The sequence below is a fragment of the Struthio camelus genome, chromosome 11 (assembly GCF_040807025.1).
Source record: "Struthio camelus isolate bStrCam1 chromosome 11, bStrCam1.hap1, whole genome shotgun sequence".
Taxonomy (NCBI): domain Eukaryota; kingdom Metazoa; phylum Chordata; class Aves; order Struthioniformes; family Struthionidae; genus Struthio; species Struthio camelus.
The window spans coordinates 27,591,711-27,607,179 of NC_090952.1; the positions used below are offsets into that span (position 1 = coordinate 27,591,711).

Here is a 15,469-nt window from a genome sequence, read left to right on the forward strand (position 1 = left end):
GCACCTCATCTCACGTGCCTCACCTCACGCCCCTCGCCTCACCTCACCTCGCCCTCACGCCCCGCACCTCGCCCTCGCCTTCGCGCGGGCCTCTGGCTTGCAGACTGTGCCGTGCCCGTCGCCGCCGGGCTCGCCTATCTCCTCCGCTACCGCACCTGCCAAGGAGGGGACCTCCGAGGAGACTTTGGGAGGAGGTGGCGTTAAACCTCTAAGCCAGCAGAAATAACAATAATTAGCGGGATTGTCAGAAAACGTGCCGTCTTCCCACTCGGGAGTTGAGTGGGAACAGCAAAGAGGCAGCTACCATGTTAAAATAGCGTATCATTTATGAAACAACATCGACACTAAACAAATTACTTTAAAATTGGGCTCTTAAGAGAATAGAGAGCCCAAAGTATACAAAGAAGACGGATTTTGCCAGAAATTAGATTGGAAAGGACAAACAAATTGAAAACGCAACTGGCTAACCACTTTTCCTTTGGCTCTGCCGATCCGGCTGTTACCATTACCAATCAGACTGATTTTAATATGACATACAGCATATACATCAGCTAAGGTTGACACCATAGTGACATCCTGTCTCACAACGGAAAATAAGGCCTGGTCCAGCTCTCCACAACTTCCGGGGTCTGTAGACAAGGAGACGCACCGCGGGACAAGGGTTATAAGGCACAAGCAGAGTAACCTGCGCCTGGCAGCGAGTGGCATGTTATTCACACAGCGTTCAGGGGCAGCGGCAGAGAGGGGGAAAGGGAGCTAGACAGTGACTGGAGGGCAGAAGAGAACAAACGATGAAGAATGCAGCCAAGGTGCCAAGGTGATGACTGTGAGGGAGAAGGGGATCACACAGCGGATGGACCCAGGGAAGGGCAATACCACTCCTAAGGCCGTCTTCAAATGTCAGCGCTCTCTGCTTGCATGGACTGAGCCTCCATGGAGGACATTACTTATTTCAAAGGCACTATATTTCTCTGCTCCTTTTAAAATAAAACAGTGTTGTACGTGTCTGGAGCAATGATTCATGTCTTTGGCCATAAGAGATTCTTTACCAATGGGGATACCCTCCCTTGGCCAAGCGTAGAGCAATGTCTCACATTCATTGTACTCAAGCAAATGAGCCACAAATATAAAGAGACTTTACAGAGAAAACTGGCAGAAGTTTGTTTCTGTTGGACTAATCTGGTTTTTCCTCCCACCTGATGCTTTTGCTCATGGCCTGTTTGTCTTACTTTACGTGCATCCCCATATATAACAGCAGTTACTCATCTTTTTAGGCCTTGGGTTTTTTTTGTAGATAGCATTAAATACAAGCTCACCAGAATTCTTCATCCTAAACCAAGAGGACCTGGATTTCCAAGAACTCATACGATTGCCTCCCATTTGACTTTTGCTTCAATACCCACACCTCTGGAGATTATTGGTTTGTTTTTTTGTTTTGTTTTGTTTTTTTTTCTTTTTAATATTGTGAGTCTCTTTCCATTCATCTTACCAGAAGAAAAATGCAGTGCAAGGCTGGAGTTTGTCTACATAACATAATATGGTGCTATGCAGCACCAGCCAAGCTGGAATCAAATGCTTAAGCTCTGGAACCATAAGCTTTATATAAGTATAACCAATGTTGTCCTGACGAGCCCGTTTGAAGAGCAGGCTAATTAGTCATTCTGCATCTGAACCCTATGCTAGTCTTTCTGCACAGTGCTCTGCTCTCATCTCCCAGCGCAGCGGTTTGCGTGGTGGCAGCCTGCACATTTCTGTGCGGTGAAGGTGCTGGTGTGCACCTAGGTGTGTTTTGTCTGTGTGGCTGCACCAGAGGGAGCTAAGTCATTGCTAGCAGTGAGACCCTGCAGGCCCTCCCTGAAGGCCACCCTAAGGCAGAGCAGCTGTGGCAAGGCTGTCCCAGGCAAACGTACAGGTCATGAAGGTACCACGTCTTGCCCTAGGTACTAGAACAGTGGTCCTCTATCCTCCTCTTGGAAGAGTCTGAATGACATTAAGCCTTAGGACACTGAGGCCAGTGCCCCTGCTGGGATTCACTAATGGCTTGTACTGGACTCTTACTGCCTAGCATGGGATCTAAATCTGACAGACAGTCCAGACAACACAATGCACAGCATTCAGTACACCCAGGCAGTGTAGTATTTTATAAGTGCAATGCCTCCCCTTTCTTCTCTGTGTGGTTTTTTTTTGGAAACAAAAGTAAGACAAAAAGCCATTCACCTTCCCTTGCTTTTAGCTCCCGAGTCGCTTCTTACAATATCTCTGAAATTAAAATAGGGATAAGGCAGATAAGAGTTAAAGCTGGACTTCTACAAACTGACATTGGTCTATAAGAAGCGCAATAAAAGTAATTGACCTAGATGTGAAAAATCTATGTGGTGCAACAGTAATTCAGGACAGGCCTGAAGCAATTAACCTACTAGAATGAGTCAGTTTATCATCTACTGTATTTGTCTTCTTCATACATACATGAGGAAGCTTGATAAAAAGTTAATCATAAAAAACAGAACAATTGTGGGTTTAGGTTCCTGTATGCTTTGTCCTGAATATACTCCCAATGGTTTTACTATTCTGTCATCCTCTCTCTGTGTGACCATTTTGATCATGCCTGAAAACACAGGCGCCAGGACTGTGAGATACGTCAACAGTTTTACACGTCATCACGTGGTATTCCTGCATACCAGCCAGGAAGTGAAGAACAACACTCTGTCCAGCAGTGGGAAAATTAATTAATATAGTTATTGGAAGCGGAACGGGGCCAGGAATCAACAGCCATTCGTTCTTCACTAGCACAAAATGCTATGGCATCCCTAACAATTAAAACTAGTTCCCTTTCAACAAAAAGGCAATGCCACTATCAGTACAGCATCTTCCCCCTTACACGTGGATTAATTAAAAGCTACAATAAACCTATCAAAGAGCCAAGATTTCAGCAGCACTTTTCTGTTAAGGATCAGAATGAAAGAGATTGCTAGAGTGAACTCCTTCACCCTTTTTGTTATCCACAGATTCTCTGAGCAGTTCAGAGATCACCTTTCCCGTAGGAAATCTCTGTTTAATCGTTAACAAGTATCTCCTATAGGCATGCCCTTTTGAGGCCTTCACCTCTTGGAGCAAACCAGAGCAGAGGTTTGCAGGGAGCTATAGGCTTGCTCTCCAAATAATTGCAAACAGGCTGAGGACAGGGCAAGGGACTCCAGCCCCGCTTCCCTTCCCTTAGCATTGCGTGGGGGCTATTTTGACCCAGATATTCAGGGGCAGCACAGGACTGGCTTTCAGACACACTATCACTGCTCATCAGACATGAGCTAGACTGAGAGAGTAAAAAATCTGTGTGAGGCCCTGTTTCCTCTGAGACTGAGAAGGCCTTGCCTCTAAGAGCCGAGTGGCTCAGCTCACCTCTGAGCTGGTTGGAAGTTCAAGAATTTCCCTGCTAGGAGTTAATCAGCCCTGTTTTCACCGGTTGCTCCAATTGGTCAAGAATAGGTTTTACTTACAGCACAGGAGCATGAAATAAGTAAGAGTTGGTGACCAAAATCACCCACAATCTGCTGGTCTTCAGCCCCAACATAACAAATTGCAAATATCTACACATGTTGTTCTCCTGCTGACTGAGGTCTGCTTGGCAGGACATGTTTTTCTGAGCTGCCCCTTCCAATTACAGAGCTAATGTTCTTAATACAAGGAAAAAATAAATGGTTCTTTGGCAGGCATAATTATCTAGCAAGCCCCTATTCACACTACAAAGAGCCCCAAGCTGGGGACTACAGGAATAGTAGCTGTGATTAGTTCCACTGTGTGTGAAAAGGAGGAGTTTTTTACAAGCAGGGGATCAATCTCTTCCACTCTCCAGCTCTACCAGGTGTCTTGGTGCCATAGGTTCTCAGCATGAAGTTAATGTCCCGGGATCAATCTCACCTCAGGTTCTGGAGTGTCCTTATATTTCCACCCATCATTTCCCAGACATGAAACATGCCCACGTGCTTTCCATTATATAGGTAGTAAAACCAAGACTGCCATGGTGTATTCCATTTCGTGCATGTGTACAGAACATCTGGCTTTGCACATCCAGAGGGCCTGTCCAGTGCTTCGCAGGAGCACTAGACACGTTACAAGTACATCCAGGCTTCCTGGAAGGTGTTAGAGCTTCTGCGTGTGGCCCTACAGCACGGTACACACAAATAATGCTCCAGCCAGACTGAAGCACACCTGGAAATTCCTTAGTCTACCATACAGCACATGCACAGCGGTCATGGCTGACACATACTTAACCTGAGAAAGTCCTCAAAATCTGGGTGGATGGAGTTCCAGCATGGTGGAGGGGGAGCATGTGTCTGAAAAAGGCCAGTTGCACGGCAGCCCTAAGGTGGCTCATAGGCCTAAGTCAGCTTCAGCTTTGGAGAGAAGACTCTTCTGCACATCCTTCCCTGCTTAATTCACCTTCTGACTGGCTTTGGAGGCAGTTTCCTCACAAATGCACACAGGGGAGATGCTATTATTTAGTGATTCAACAGTAGGGCCATGGCGCTTTTGCTGGAATTTGAAAAGTCCACCAAAAGCAACCTCCAGTGCACTACCCCACACTGTACATGAATTAATTCAAACTAGGCCCCATTGCCCAGAAAACAAGTGAGAGGGAGAAAAATGGGCTGGTGAAAGAAGTCCAAGGTGCTTAGAAATGTAGCAACCCCACTCTTCTTGGCCCCTCTGGCTGTGATAAGGATACCACAACATGCAGTTGGCCTGTTCTGCCCCCGAGCTTGCGCACCATCAGGTGGTACAGCTGCTGCTTCCCTCCTGCAGGCTGTCTCCTCTGTGTGACCTTCCTAGAGAGAGAGATCCCATCATTTTTGCTGCATTCAGCTTGACAGGACTCCAGCCGTCTCTCCCTGCGTCCCCACTACTGAAGACTGCTTGCCCAGCAGTCAGCCTTTCCCTGAGAATACTTTTGGCCGTATGTCCTCCTAGCAAAGTCCTGTTCCAGTGACAGTGCTGGTGTAGGAGCAGGTAACATGATGCTCCCAGGCTCTTTTTGCTGCACGTGTTTTCTTCTGGAAAGAAACCATCAAGCACTATGGGATAGTTCCTTGACTTCAGAGTATAGCTCTCCACAGCAGCCTTTGGTATCTAGGTCTTTTCTCCTCTGATTCAGCAACTTGCTGAAAATCTGGAAGGGATTCCAGCCTGACCATCCAAGAAGAAGGGATGGGAGTCTCTTTCCCTTTGAATCTAGCACAGCCATTGCATCAACTACCCTTCCCGCTATGCCTGAGGTCCTTCCTGGCTGCAGTCTAGTTCCCCCATCAGTCTCATGGCTGTTACTCACATCGATTTGTCCCTGTCTCTCAGCTGAGGATCCCCATAAGGACAATCCCTATTATTACTTGTCATCCTCAGGGTATCATAATACTGCTGAACACCGCAGAAATAAAGGAGAACAGACATGCAAAGGCTTTTCCTTAAATACAAGCGTTCACTCATGTTTGTCTCTTATTGCGGAATACTGTAGGTACTGTCCCAAAGGTCAAAGTAACATTCCCCAAATATCTGAAGCAGTACAGATGTTGATCAACAGCTGAGCCCTTAGACAGTGATGCCCTCCCAAACCTTTAATTCATTCTGGATCAGCTTTTGTCATAGCCAAGAAGCTCCTTTGGTGCAGATGGAAGTCCTGACCCACCCTCCTGTCAGAGCTTCAACCTCAGGGCTGCAGGGAAGAAACATCCCAACACGTTCTTGAACAGAGTCATTCACCTCCCAAAACCTTTACTTATTTACCAACAGCTAGTTGTCTTTGCTCAAGTTATCCTCTTGGAATAACTTATTGAGCATCCTTCAACGAATAAATTAAAAACAAAACAAAACAGTGCTTTAGCATCAAAGTCAAAGGAATCCAGGAAAAATCACTCCCTTTTCTATCAACCTCATTGTCCACACAATCTAACCAGTAGGGAATGATCCTGTTCATCTCAGTGTTACTCCTTTCAAACAGAAATAAAAACTCAGGTGGTAACTGAGAGGAAGCTTTTCAGAGCAAACCCGCTACCTGGTTCTGATCCTACTTCATATATAGGAAAATGTTTTCTTCTTTTTTCTGAGCTCAAGCCAAATTCAGAGCCATCTCTTCCACATCAGTTCACAGCACCAACAAGTGAGAGGCATCTGCCATGACCATAGTAAAATCAGGTCCAGGAATTTAATTTCCAGAGAAAAAGATAAACAGAAAGCCATAAGACAATGGGGAGAAAAAAGGCTTAGGAGAGAAAAGTAAAGAGGTAAATTTGCCAACATTAGTAGCGAGCCAGATGAGGGCTCATGAAGCAGAGAGTGATGACAGCAGTCTGCCATACTCCAAAGAGGACTCATTGCGAAACTGAGGCAAAAGAAATGTTAGAGGAAATGTATGAAGGGCTGCAAAGCCACAACTGTTACAAAGATCTTCTCAGTTACAGGGACAACGCTACCTTCCTCATCCAGGTTTAATCAGGTCCCGAAGTGCTGCCTACCACAGCTTGAAACATTTGTGGTGGAACAGAGGCTATAGAGGGTTGGAGAAAAAGCCTCTTGTACTGATTTCTCTGGCAGAAGGCATTGCCCTGGCTGGCACTGGAAGCCACCGAAAGGTGCTATCCACATTCAGGTTGTTCCCTTCTTTTACCTCAGAGGGTTCTTGTGCCAGCCTGGGCAGGGGAAAAAAAGGGCTCTATGTTTTTCTGGCAACTTCCTACTGGCATTTCTGTCCAGGCAGGGTTAGAGATAGAAAACGCGTTCTGTCAGATGAATCCCGTCAAGTGCATGGTTTATTCCCTCTGGATCCATCATCTAGTATTAATTGCCCTGTTCTGGCTCTCTCATCCCTAGGAGACTCTCCCAGTCTAGCAGATCTCACAAGCCCAGTAATTCTAGACGTGGGCCCAGGATTACAACACTTCCCACTCAAAACATTGTCACTTGACTGTCACCTCCCCACCACAGTTCTTCCTGTCAGCCTGACCCTTTGCATCCTTCAACTAATTACAGCGCTTTCTGATTTCCCCCAGGACCTAAATGGAGCCCAGCACCTTCACTGCCAAATGACCCCTCCAGTCCTTTCCTAATTCTTCCCTGTTGGGCCTGCAGTCAAAATGCAAGAAGTGAGGGAAGAAGAGGACTCTGCATATTCAGCACTTGACCCTGCCTTTTCCCAGGCAGAAATTCAAATAAGACCTCTGTAGGAGAGGATCACAACACCTCCCCAGGGCATTCCTAGCTATTGTAGCTCTTCTCCTCCACCCCAGCTATGTATGTTTGTAGTTACCAAATGCAAATCACATTTCCCACCCTCCTGGCTGAATCTCTCACTCCACAATATCCTTCCCCCCTTTTTTTCTCACCAGCTCATTTTGCAATGCTCTGCAGAGTTCACAGCCCCTCCCAGTTTCACCTCCCTCTGATCTGGCAATGAACAGTGAGGTGGCTATAAAGAAGGCATTTAAGCAGTCCTCCTAATTAAGTACCTGCATCACCTCTCCACTTAGCCTGGTTCTGGATACAGAAGCTTCACCGGTTTTGCAGCCTAGCAGCTGAAGACTCCCTTTTCTGAGGAATGTTGGTGACTAACTCCTAATTGCATTTTAAAAGAAAAACTTGAGAGCGCGCTTTTTGGCCTTACAGCTGTGACTTTGCTGTCACTCTGGGAAGGCTATATGCCAGGCTATATGTGATCAAGTCAATGGCACGTTAACAACTGATAATGATAGTTAACTCACTTAGTTAACTATGCGAGCATATGCTTCACCTCCGAGCATTTCAACTTCCAGCTCCCAGGCTTGTCTCAAGCCACCTTTGACTCTCAGCTCTTATTCACTCCTAATATAGAAACCTGGAGCACATTAAACGGAGGGGACAATTTACAATAAAAGCTTATTAATTGATTCCATGACCTAGCAGAGGCTTTTAAAATGATTGAATGAACATGGAAATGAGTAATCTTACAGCTGGACTCAGGGCTGAACACAGCCAATTCCATTCAATACAAACCACAAATAAAACAAGATGCATGCAAAGCTGCCAGAATCTCTAGGTCATGATGTGAGCTACAGGAAATTGTCTTAAGATTTCAATCACATTTACCTGTTTTTCTCATGCTGTAGGTTTTCTGAGCACATGTGTATTTAGACTCATCCTTTCTCTCCAAAGCCTGCATGAACTGGAATCTCTTATTCCATGCAAACACTTGGCCAGCTTCAGTGCTAGAATAAATCAGGGCAACAGAGGGAAGGAAAAGGTATGTATATCAGGCCTCCCATCCTGTGACTTCTGACTTCTTGCTGTTCACATACACAGTTAGTCCAGCCCACGTTCACAAGGATCAGAAAATAAGCTCACACTTCCTCAGTTCCACACTTCCTAGCTACCAAAACTAAACTCCAGAAGGCTGAATTCTTAGTTTGTTGGTCAGAGGCCCAAGGAAGTATTCCATAACGTTTTCTGTATCTGCACAATAGCTGAGGCTGACTTGCAATAACTGTAGTTAAAGGCAAACCTGGACCAATGAGCAGCAGAAAGAGTGAAAACATGTCTTAGAACAGAGCGAGTTCTCTGTCATACAGGTTGTGGCACCGTTGTGTGAGGGTGCACAAACTGTGCTTCACTCTCCTTACAGCCTCGTTTTCCCTGTGGCCAGCTGAATTGCAATGGAGTGGAGGAATGTGGCCATCCTAGGAAACATGCAGGTCTGTCACCAGAAGAGATGCTGTAATATATTTATTTAAAAAATACACACCAGAACCCCACTTACATTAAATAAGTAAGTACAGAGACTAAAGGTTCATTCTTATTGCCCTAGGGCCCTGAAGTCATGTCCTCTGTCCAGGCCAGAGTACCAGCACACCTAGTATTAAGGCGGGGGTGTGTGTGGAAGGAATAGGCTGAATATCCTTGGGGTCAAACAGAAGGGGCAGGAAGGATGAGTGAGCACACTTGTTGAGTGGGCTTCTACCTCCAACACAAGTTCAGAGGGCAGAGACTACAGGACTGCCATGGTTGTTTTCTTAATATAAGGTTGATGTGCGCAGTTTTGGCACACCAACCTGCCTAGGTAGTCTCCAGGACCCCTCCTGTCCATTGGCTTATATGTTAGCATCAGTCACAGATGAGGTGTCTCATTACTGAGGAGGAGCAATCTCCATGCAGATCTTGGAGAAGTCTGATGAGCCTCCTGGAGCAATAATTGGTTCTCCTTGTGTCCAAACATGGTCTTCATTTCAGATGCTGCAAGACACTGGACAAATATCTACCTCTGAGGAAGAGCATTCAGTCGTGTGGGGTGAGCCTACAGCAGAAACCTGTCCCCCCACAACAACTGCCCATGACCCCCTCACCCTAAGCATCAGCTTTTTTTCCCTGTAGCCTTCTCCCAATGGGCAGCTCTTTACTCCCTTTCCCATCCATCACTCCTAGCTTACAGGCCACTGTCAAAAGCCTCCTGCAAAGAGACAATGGCAGCCTAGGGTCCCCATTGACCCCTAGAGAAAAGGGTCTGTGCATGCAGAGTGATAAATGGTTTGTCCCCAGCAGGGAACAGAGGGCTGGACCCTCCTGATCACCTACAGAAGGGCAGCCCTTTGTCCTGCTCTGGAGAGATGGGGAAAGGTCGGCCTTGGATTTTATACTCCCCCTCATCACTTGGTTTGTGGTCTACCATGGTAATGCCAGAGTCCAGGCTTCCAGCACAGCCCCCTTCTTGCCGTAGCTCAGAGCATCCCTTACAGTTGGCGTTCTGTCTCCAGATGCACCCTGGAGGCTACTAGCACAAGGAGTCCTCCCTTGCCTTCCGTGAAGCCTCCTGTGCTATTTACAGACGTATCTCTCCACCATCCGCCGGCACTTCTTGCACACCACGTAGCAGCACCAGTGATACTTGCAGTGACACCTCTCCACCACCTCTTCAGTGTAGGCGTTGTAGCCACGGCCACAGCACATCAGGTTGCAGCCGTCACTGCCCACAGAGGTCTTGTTGCACTGCCTGCCAATGGGAGGACATACAAGCAAGAACTCAGGGAATGTACGTGTCTACCCATTGTGGCGGCAGGGGAGGGTACAGGACACAGCTATCTGCCCTGGCCTCCTGCCAAAGATTTCTTGCCCATAGCAAGAGGCAGCAAGATAGAGGGAGAAAGCAAGGTCTGCTTGTGGCACACTAACTAGAGTTGATTTCTGCTCATGACAGTGTAAACACTGTGCCAGCAGCTGTGGCTGAGGATGGACACACACTATATCACGCTCGTGCAGGAACTTCCAGTGGAGAAGGAAGGGAGGATGGCTAGGACCACTCACTTCTCCTGTTACTAGATCTAATAGGGATTGCAAGTCACACCCCTGAGGCAAGCCTGGCTTAGCCTTCAGACTATGCTTCCCCACCCTTCTGGACCCCCCCCCACCCCCCCTACACAAATACACCCCAGAAGGAGGGCCTCAGGGATGCACCACAGACTCCAAGGACTGCTGAGCCTTCTTCCCCTGGTTACAGGCATGCAGAACCTGTAGGTTTGCAGGGAGGAGTAAGATTTTTCTTCCTGACTCTGCTCACTGAAATGGCTGGATCCTGTCCTGGAGCAGAATGGAGGTGACGGACTAGCAGTGATGGCCTGCTGGACTCCCACTTGCCTTTACTCCACATAGCTCCAGAAAAGCAACATCTGCCATCCTGCCCATGGGGAAGTCTTTGCCTATTTTAAGCCCAACACTCCCCATGGTGTCCACATCTAACTGGGAACTGTCCATCCACATAAACTTCCTAGAGTGTGCTCTCAAACCCAATGGAACAGACACTCATAAATGGGTAGGTGTTAGTTTAAGCCACAGAAGGTGCCGCATGAGACAACACAGTGGAAAGGATGCCCAAGTCCTCGGCGGGCCTGCTCATACAGTCTGCCGCTGCAGATAGAGGGGGCTACAGAACTTACTACAGCAGATGTAAGCAGTACTCCAGGCTGCATAAAGCCATGGCAGTTACACCCCTTTCCCAACTCCCGAGAGACTGCAGAGACTGTCCAGAGAGTATTTCTGGCTACATATACGTAACAGAAGCTCTCTGTATTGGAGGCTGATTTATTATATATTCGTAGCAGTTTCTTACCTATCCTGTGTCCCCAGAGACCCCAGCTGGAGATTCACAGTGCAGTAGTCTGGAGAGCTGATTAGATAAACCAAATCAGTCTCTTTCACTGGCCTCACATCCATTTCTTTGGGTATCAGCTGCTTCCTGGGCCCCACGAGCCGGTGGGTCACCTTGATAGCTGCCAGGTACTTGGATTTTAGGTCAGAGGCAATTTCACCTAGGTTTGGCAGTCCCTTCCAACAGGTCTTAACTGAACAGGAACCTGAAACACCATGGCATTTGCACTTGGTTTCCAAGGAGTCACTCAGTACCTGCAGAGGAGAGGAAGAGAGATGAATTTACTTTTGCTTTCTCCTGGTACTTACCCTACTGATTTATTTAAGAGAGCATCCACAGGAAGCTTCAAGAGTTGAAAAAGCTCTGCTGCTTTCTGCCGCCTGAAAAACCTCTTTTTACTTGTTTGAAAGCAAAAGAAAACAATGCTATTGGGACAACTAGAGAATGTTTTCTTTGCAATGAATATAATGGGGCAATCAAGGACTGGGCCCTGCTTCATTCCTCTGGTGATAAGAATGTAACCTTTGGGAAAATACCAGCCGGAGTTTGCAGTGGGGCCAGACGCTTCCCTAAATTACATGTGCAGGCCACAGAGATGGCCAAGTCCTCATGTGGGGAACACGACTGCATTAAAGTACAAAGGAATTAGCAGTTCTCAGCATAGCTGATAAGCACAGCTGACAGCATTCCTTAAGCAGAGCAGCCACGAAGCAGGATGGGTCTTTGCGTTCCGTTAGAAGGGCATAAAGAAGTACTAATGTAAAGTGGCAAATATCTCCCTAGTTGTGTAAGGGGTACAAGGATACATGCCTCTGTGTGTGTGTGTCTCCAAACACGTGTAGCTCCATTTTAACAGTTTAATTGCCTCCTCACTTTAAGGACAGCATCCCAACAGCCTGGCCAGAGTCTACAACCTTACATTAGGCTACCAGCCATCCAAGTTGTCTCACTATGTGCCCCTGTTGTAGCAATTTGCGGCCAGTGACCATACCTACCTGTCGGCCCACAGCATTGTTATGCAGATTCATGGCCTTGATAGCTTGTGTTCTCAGCTTGCTGGATTTTAAGGGACTGTCAGCAAAAGCAGCACCAAGCTGGAGGCCATAGCGCAGGTTGTCCCCACAGCCACCCCATCGGAAGTCAGGCCCGGGGACCTCAGATGGGACAGACCCACACGAACAGAGAGGGAGTTCTCCTGAGGTGCAGGCCTGGGCAATAGAGTGCGTGACAGCAGCAGCAGCAAGAGCATAGACAAAGGCAGATTCCCTGGTTCCTATAAAGAAAAGGGGAAAAATGTCCCACCCACCTAAACACATCAAGTCACAAACCTCACAGTGCAAAGGGGTTTCCCAGTGCCAAGCAAGTCACCCATGATCGGTTCTGTTTCTACCCACTACTAACAGGTGCGTTTTGGAAAAGTCTTAACGCAGAAGCAACCGCACTTCCCCACATGCAGTGGGGGTAGGGAAAACATGACCCCTTAGAGCTGACACTCAGATCGCTGGGCTGCAGCACACCACGGCTAGCACTGCTCAGCCTCAGAAATCCTAACAAGGCATAACAGCGTATGCAAGTCCTGCATTGCTTTCAACAGCACTTGTCCCACCTGCTTGGATCTTAAGTCCCTGCACACCTGAAGTCCCCCCAACACCTCACAGATTTGCTGTGTAAGTCAGCACCAGGCATTTTCTCTTCCCTTTCTCTTCTCCATCTGACTCGATCCAACTCAGCCACCTTCATCTGTGATACAGGCCACCGTATCAGCCTCATGCTCCTTGCCGGACTTTTCCATGTGTCTTCAGCACTGCCTATCCCTGGTAAACACTGTTACGTGCCACTAAAGAAAGACTCAGGAGAATTTTTTCATTGCAAATGCTGCTTTCTTTCTTGCAAGAAGATAAAGCTTAGGCTTAATACATTTTTCTTGTGCTCCATATTTTTAACCTGTGCCCTCTATTATATTATCTCTTCATTATATAGCCTCTGTTTCTGCTGGATTAGAGCTCTTCCCCCTTTGTCAGAGCCTCTAACTCTAGGTTTTGCCCCTGGCAGAGCTCCAGTCAGCTCTCTCCAGTGTACTCTGGTCAGGTCCTGATCTAAGTTGCATGGGATTAACACCACTGTAATGACAGCAAGTTTTCTCCGACGAATCTAAGGCAGAATTGACACCCATCAAAGGAACAGCAGCTTTGTTTCTTAAAGCAGTGTTTAAAGCACCGTTTGCCCAAAAAGCTATGAGAAGCAAGAAAGACAGGCATGAAAACACCAGCCAAAAAGCTTCCTTTACCTTTTACCAGGTCAGGACCGAAGCTGGGGGCGCGCTGGATGGAGGAGCAGTTCCACCGCATGTCAGCGAAGGTTTTCTGGCAGACGCTCTTGGTCTCACTGGCGGCCCGGACGATGCTGTGCATGACCTCCAGGTTCCTCCGGCACATCTGGAACTGGTCGGGCACCATGCCCGCGAGCAGCCGGCAGTGGTGGGTTTCGTTCCAGGCCACCTGGCTGCCGCTCTCCGTCAGCCCGCTGCGGGAGAGGCCAGGTGTGAGGGGGGCGCGCAGACACCCCCTCCGAGGGACGGGGGAGAGGGAACGAGGGGCCAGGGGCCGGGCATGCCGGGGGCTGAGGGCTGGCCCTGGCCCGAGGGGGCGGCCGTGAAGGGGAGAGCTGCTCGGGGGGGGGGGGGCAGCTGCGAGGGCAGGGGAAGAGCCCTGGTGGGGAGTCATAAGGGGGGAGCCCAATGGGGGTCCCTGAGGGGAGCTGTGAGGGGGGAGAGCCCTAGAGGGGGATGGGGGGCCATGAGTGGAGCTGTGTGTGGTGGGGGGGGGGCAGCCTTGATGGGGGCAGCGCTGAAGGGGAGCCATGATGGGGGGAAGCCCGCTAGGGGGTCCCTGAGGGGGGAGAGCCCCGATTGGGGGGGGGGTTAAGGGGGAGTTCAGCCTCGGAGAGGGGCAGCCACGAAGGGGGGGGGGGGCGTGAGGAGGGAGAGCCCCGATGGGGGGGGGGGGGCTGAGGGGATCCGCAGGGCGCCAGGGGGCCGCGCCCCCCCCCCCCCCCCCTACTCACAGCCACCGGATGGCCGCCGAGAGACCCAGCTGGCAGAGCAGCGCCGCAGCGGCAGGCGCGACGGGGCGGCCCATGGCTGGGGCCGGGGCTGGGGCCGCGCCGCGCCGCCGCCCCCTTTTATAGCCCGCGGGTGCCGGGCTCCTTCCCCCCCCCCCCGCGGGGGGGAACAAAGGCGGTTTCGGTGCCATTCGCGGCCCCCAGCCGCGGGCCGAGCGGGTTAGGGCCGTCGGGGAGCGCCCCCGAGCACGGGCGGGAGCGGCCGGCCGGGCCGGGCCGGTCCCGTTGCCTCGGGACCGCTGCCCCAGCGGCAGCCGGGCGCTCGCTCGCTCGCTCGCTCGCGCGGTTAAGGCAGCACAAAGCGCCGCCGCCGCCGCGAGGCCCGGAGCCGCGGCTCGCGGTGAGCCCCGCCGGTGGGGAGGCGGCACGGCCCTGGGTTTGGGGAGCAGCGCCTTTCGCACCCTCTCTGCAAGAGGGAGGTCATGGGGCCGCAAAGCAAACGAGCATTTCTTTGCTCCGCAGATGAAAACTCATTCATGTAGCTGGCTGGCAGGAATCAGAAAGGGCTGACGTAAGTAGAGGACAGACGGGGTTGGCAAGGGCTGCTCTCATTTTATGGCTTTTTCTTACTTTCTTTGCAGGAAGCTTTAAACGTGTATTTTCCTCGGCCCAAGAAGAGTGAAAGTCTCGGCCATCTGCCTCCGGAGCCCCACAACGAGAGAGGGCTCTCCAGCAACAAGCAGGACTCCAGATGTGCGTGTGTTGGTCCGGGTGTGGACAGGGCGTCTCTCCAGCCCGGAGACGATCCAGTCCCACGGGGAAGGCCAGGACTGCAGGGGACAGACCGCACAGCAGAGCAGCTGAGCCCTGCGGAGAATGGGCGAAGCCAGCCAGACATGAAGGCTTCTCCTGCATTGGGGATCCCCAGTGACTCCACCAGTCAAATGCTGTTCTGGGACTGAAGCTAATTCAATGTGGGGAAATCCTGCCCCTAGATATTGCCTTCCCAGCTTCAGCCCTATCCCCCTTTTCTTACAGACAGACCATGCTATTGACCTGTTTTCTCAATCAGGGCATTAGCAGCTGCTCATAGGTTTCATAACTGTCGTAGTGCCAAACTGCAGAGAATTGGGGTGCGCAGAGGAGGACCCTGGGAGGGCTCTCAGCATGCAGCCAGCAAGCACATTTCAAAATAATCCTGTTAAAACTTCTCCTTGCTGCAGGAAAGTGATGGGCTGCAAAGCAACTTCTCCC

General features: G+C 49.7%; 1 protein-coding gene across 2 annotated transcripts; it reads right to left on the bottom strand.

Moving 5' to 3' along the window:
* Nucleotides 1-8,727: 8,727 nt before the first annotated feature.
* On the bottom strand, nucleotides 8,728-14,985 carry LOC104152361 (protein Wnt-11b). Of its 2 annotated transcripts, none has more exons than XM_068956840.1 (5): nucleotides 14,846-14,985; nucleotides 13,443-13,678; nucleotides 12,151-12,428; nucleotides 11,117-11,409; nucleotides 8,728-10,003 (listed from the first exon to the last, which is right to left on the bottom strand). In XM_068956840.1, exons 2-5 carry the CDS (start codon nucleotides 13,609-13,611, stop codon nucleotides 9,829-9,831), a joined length of 915 nt encoding a protein of 304 aa, XP_068812941.1. In that variant the 5' UTR covers nucleotides 13,612-13,678; nucleotides 14,846-14,985; the 3' UTR covers nucleotides 8,728-9,828. The 2 variants fall into 2 exon arrangements, with proteins under 2 accessions (XP_068812941.1, XP_068812940.1); XM_068956839.1 differs by lacking the exon at nucleotides 14,846-14,985 and adding an exon at nucleotides 14,219-14,361.
* Nucleotides 14,986-15,469: the final 484 nt, after the last annotated feature.

What these genes read in the sequence shown, in the direction of transcription:
- LOC104152361 (XM_068956839.1), bottom strand. Translation starts at nt 14,292, where the DNA reads ATGGGCCGCCCCGTCGCGCCTGCCGCTGCGGCGCTGCTCTGCCAGCTG. An exon ending in CGGTCCTGACCTGGTAAAAG is followed by an intron (nt 12,429 to 13,442) that starts GTAAAGGAAGCT and finishes TTTTCTTTATAG; the next exon opens with GAACCAGGGAATCTGCCTTT. An exon ending in TCTCTGGGGACACAGGATAG is followed by an intron (nt 10,004 to 11,116) that starts GTAAGAAACTGC and finishes TCCCATTGGCAG; the next exon opens with GCAGTGCAACAAGACCTCTG.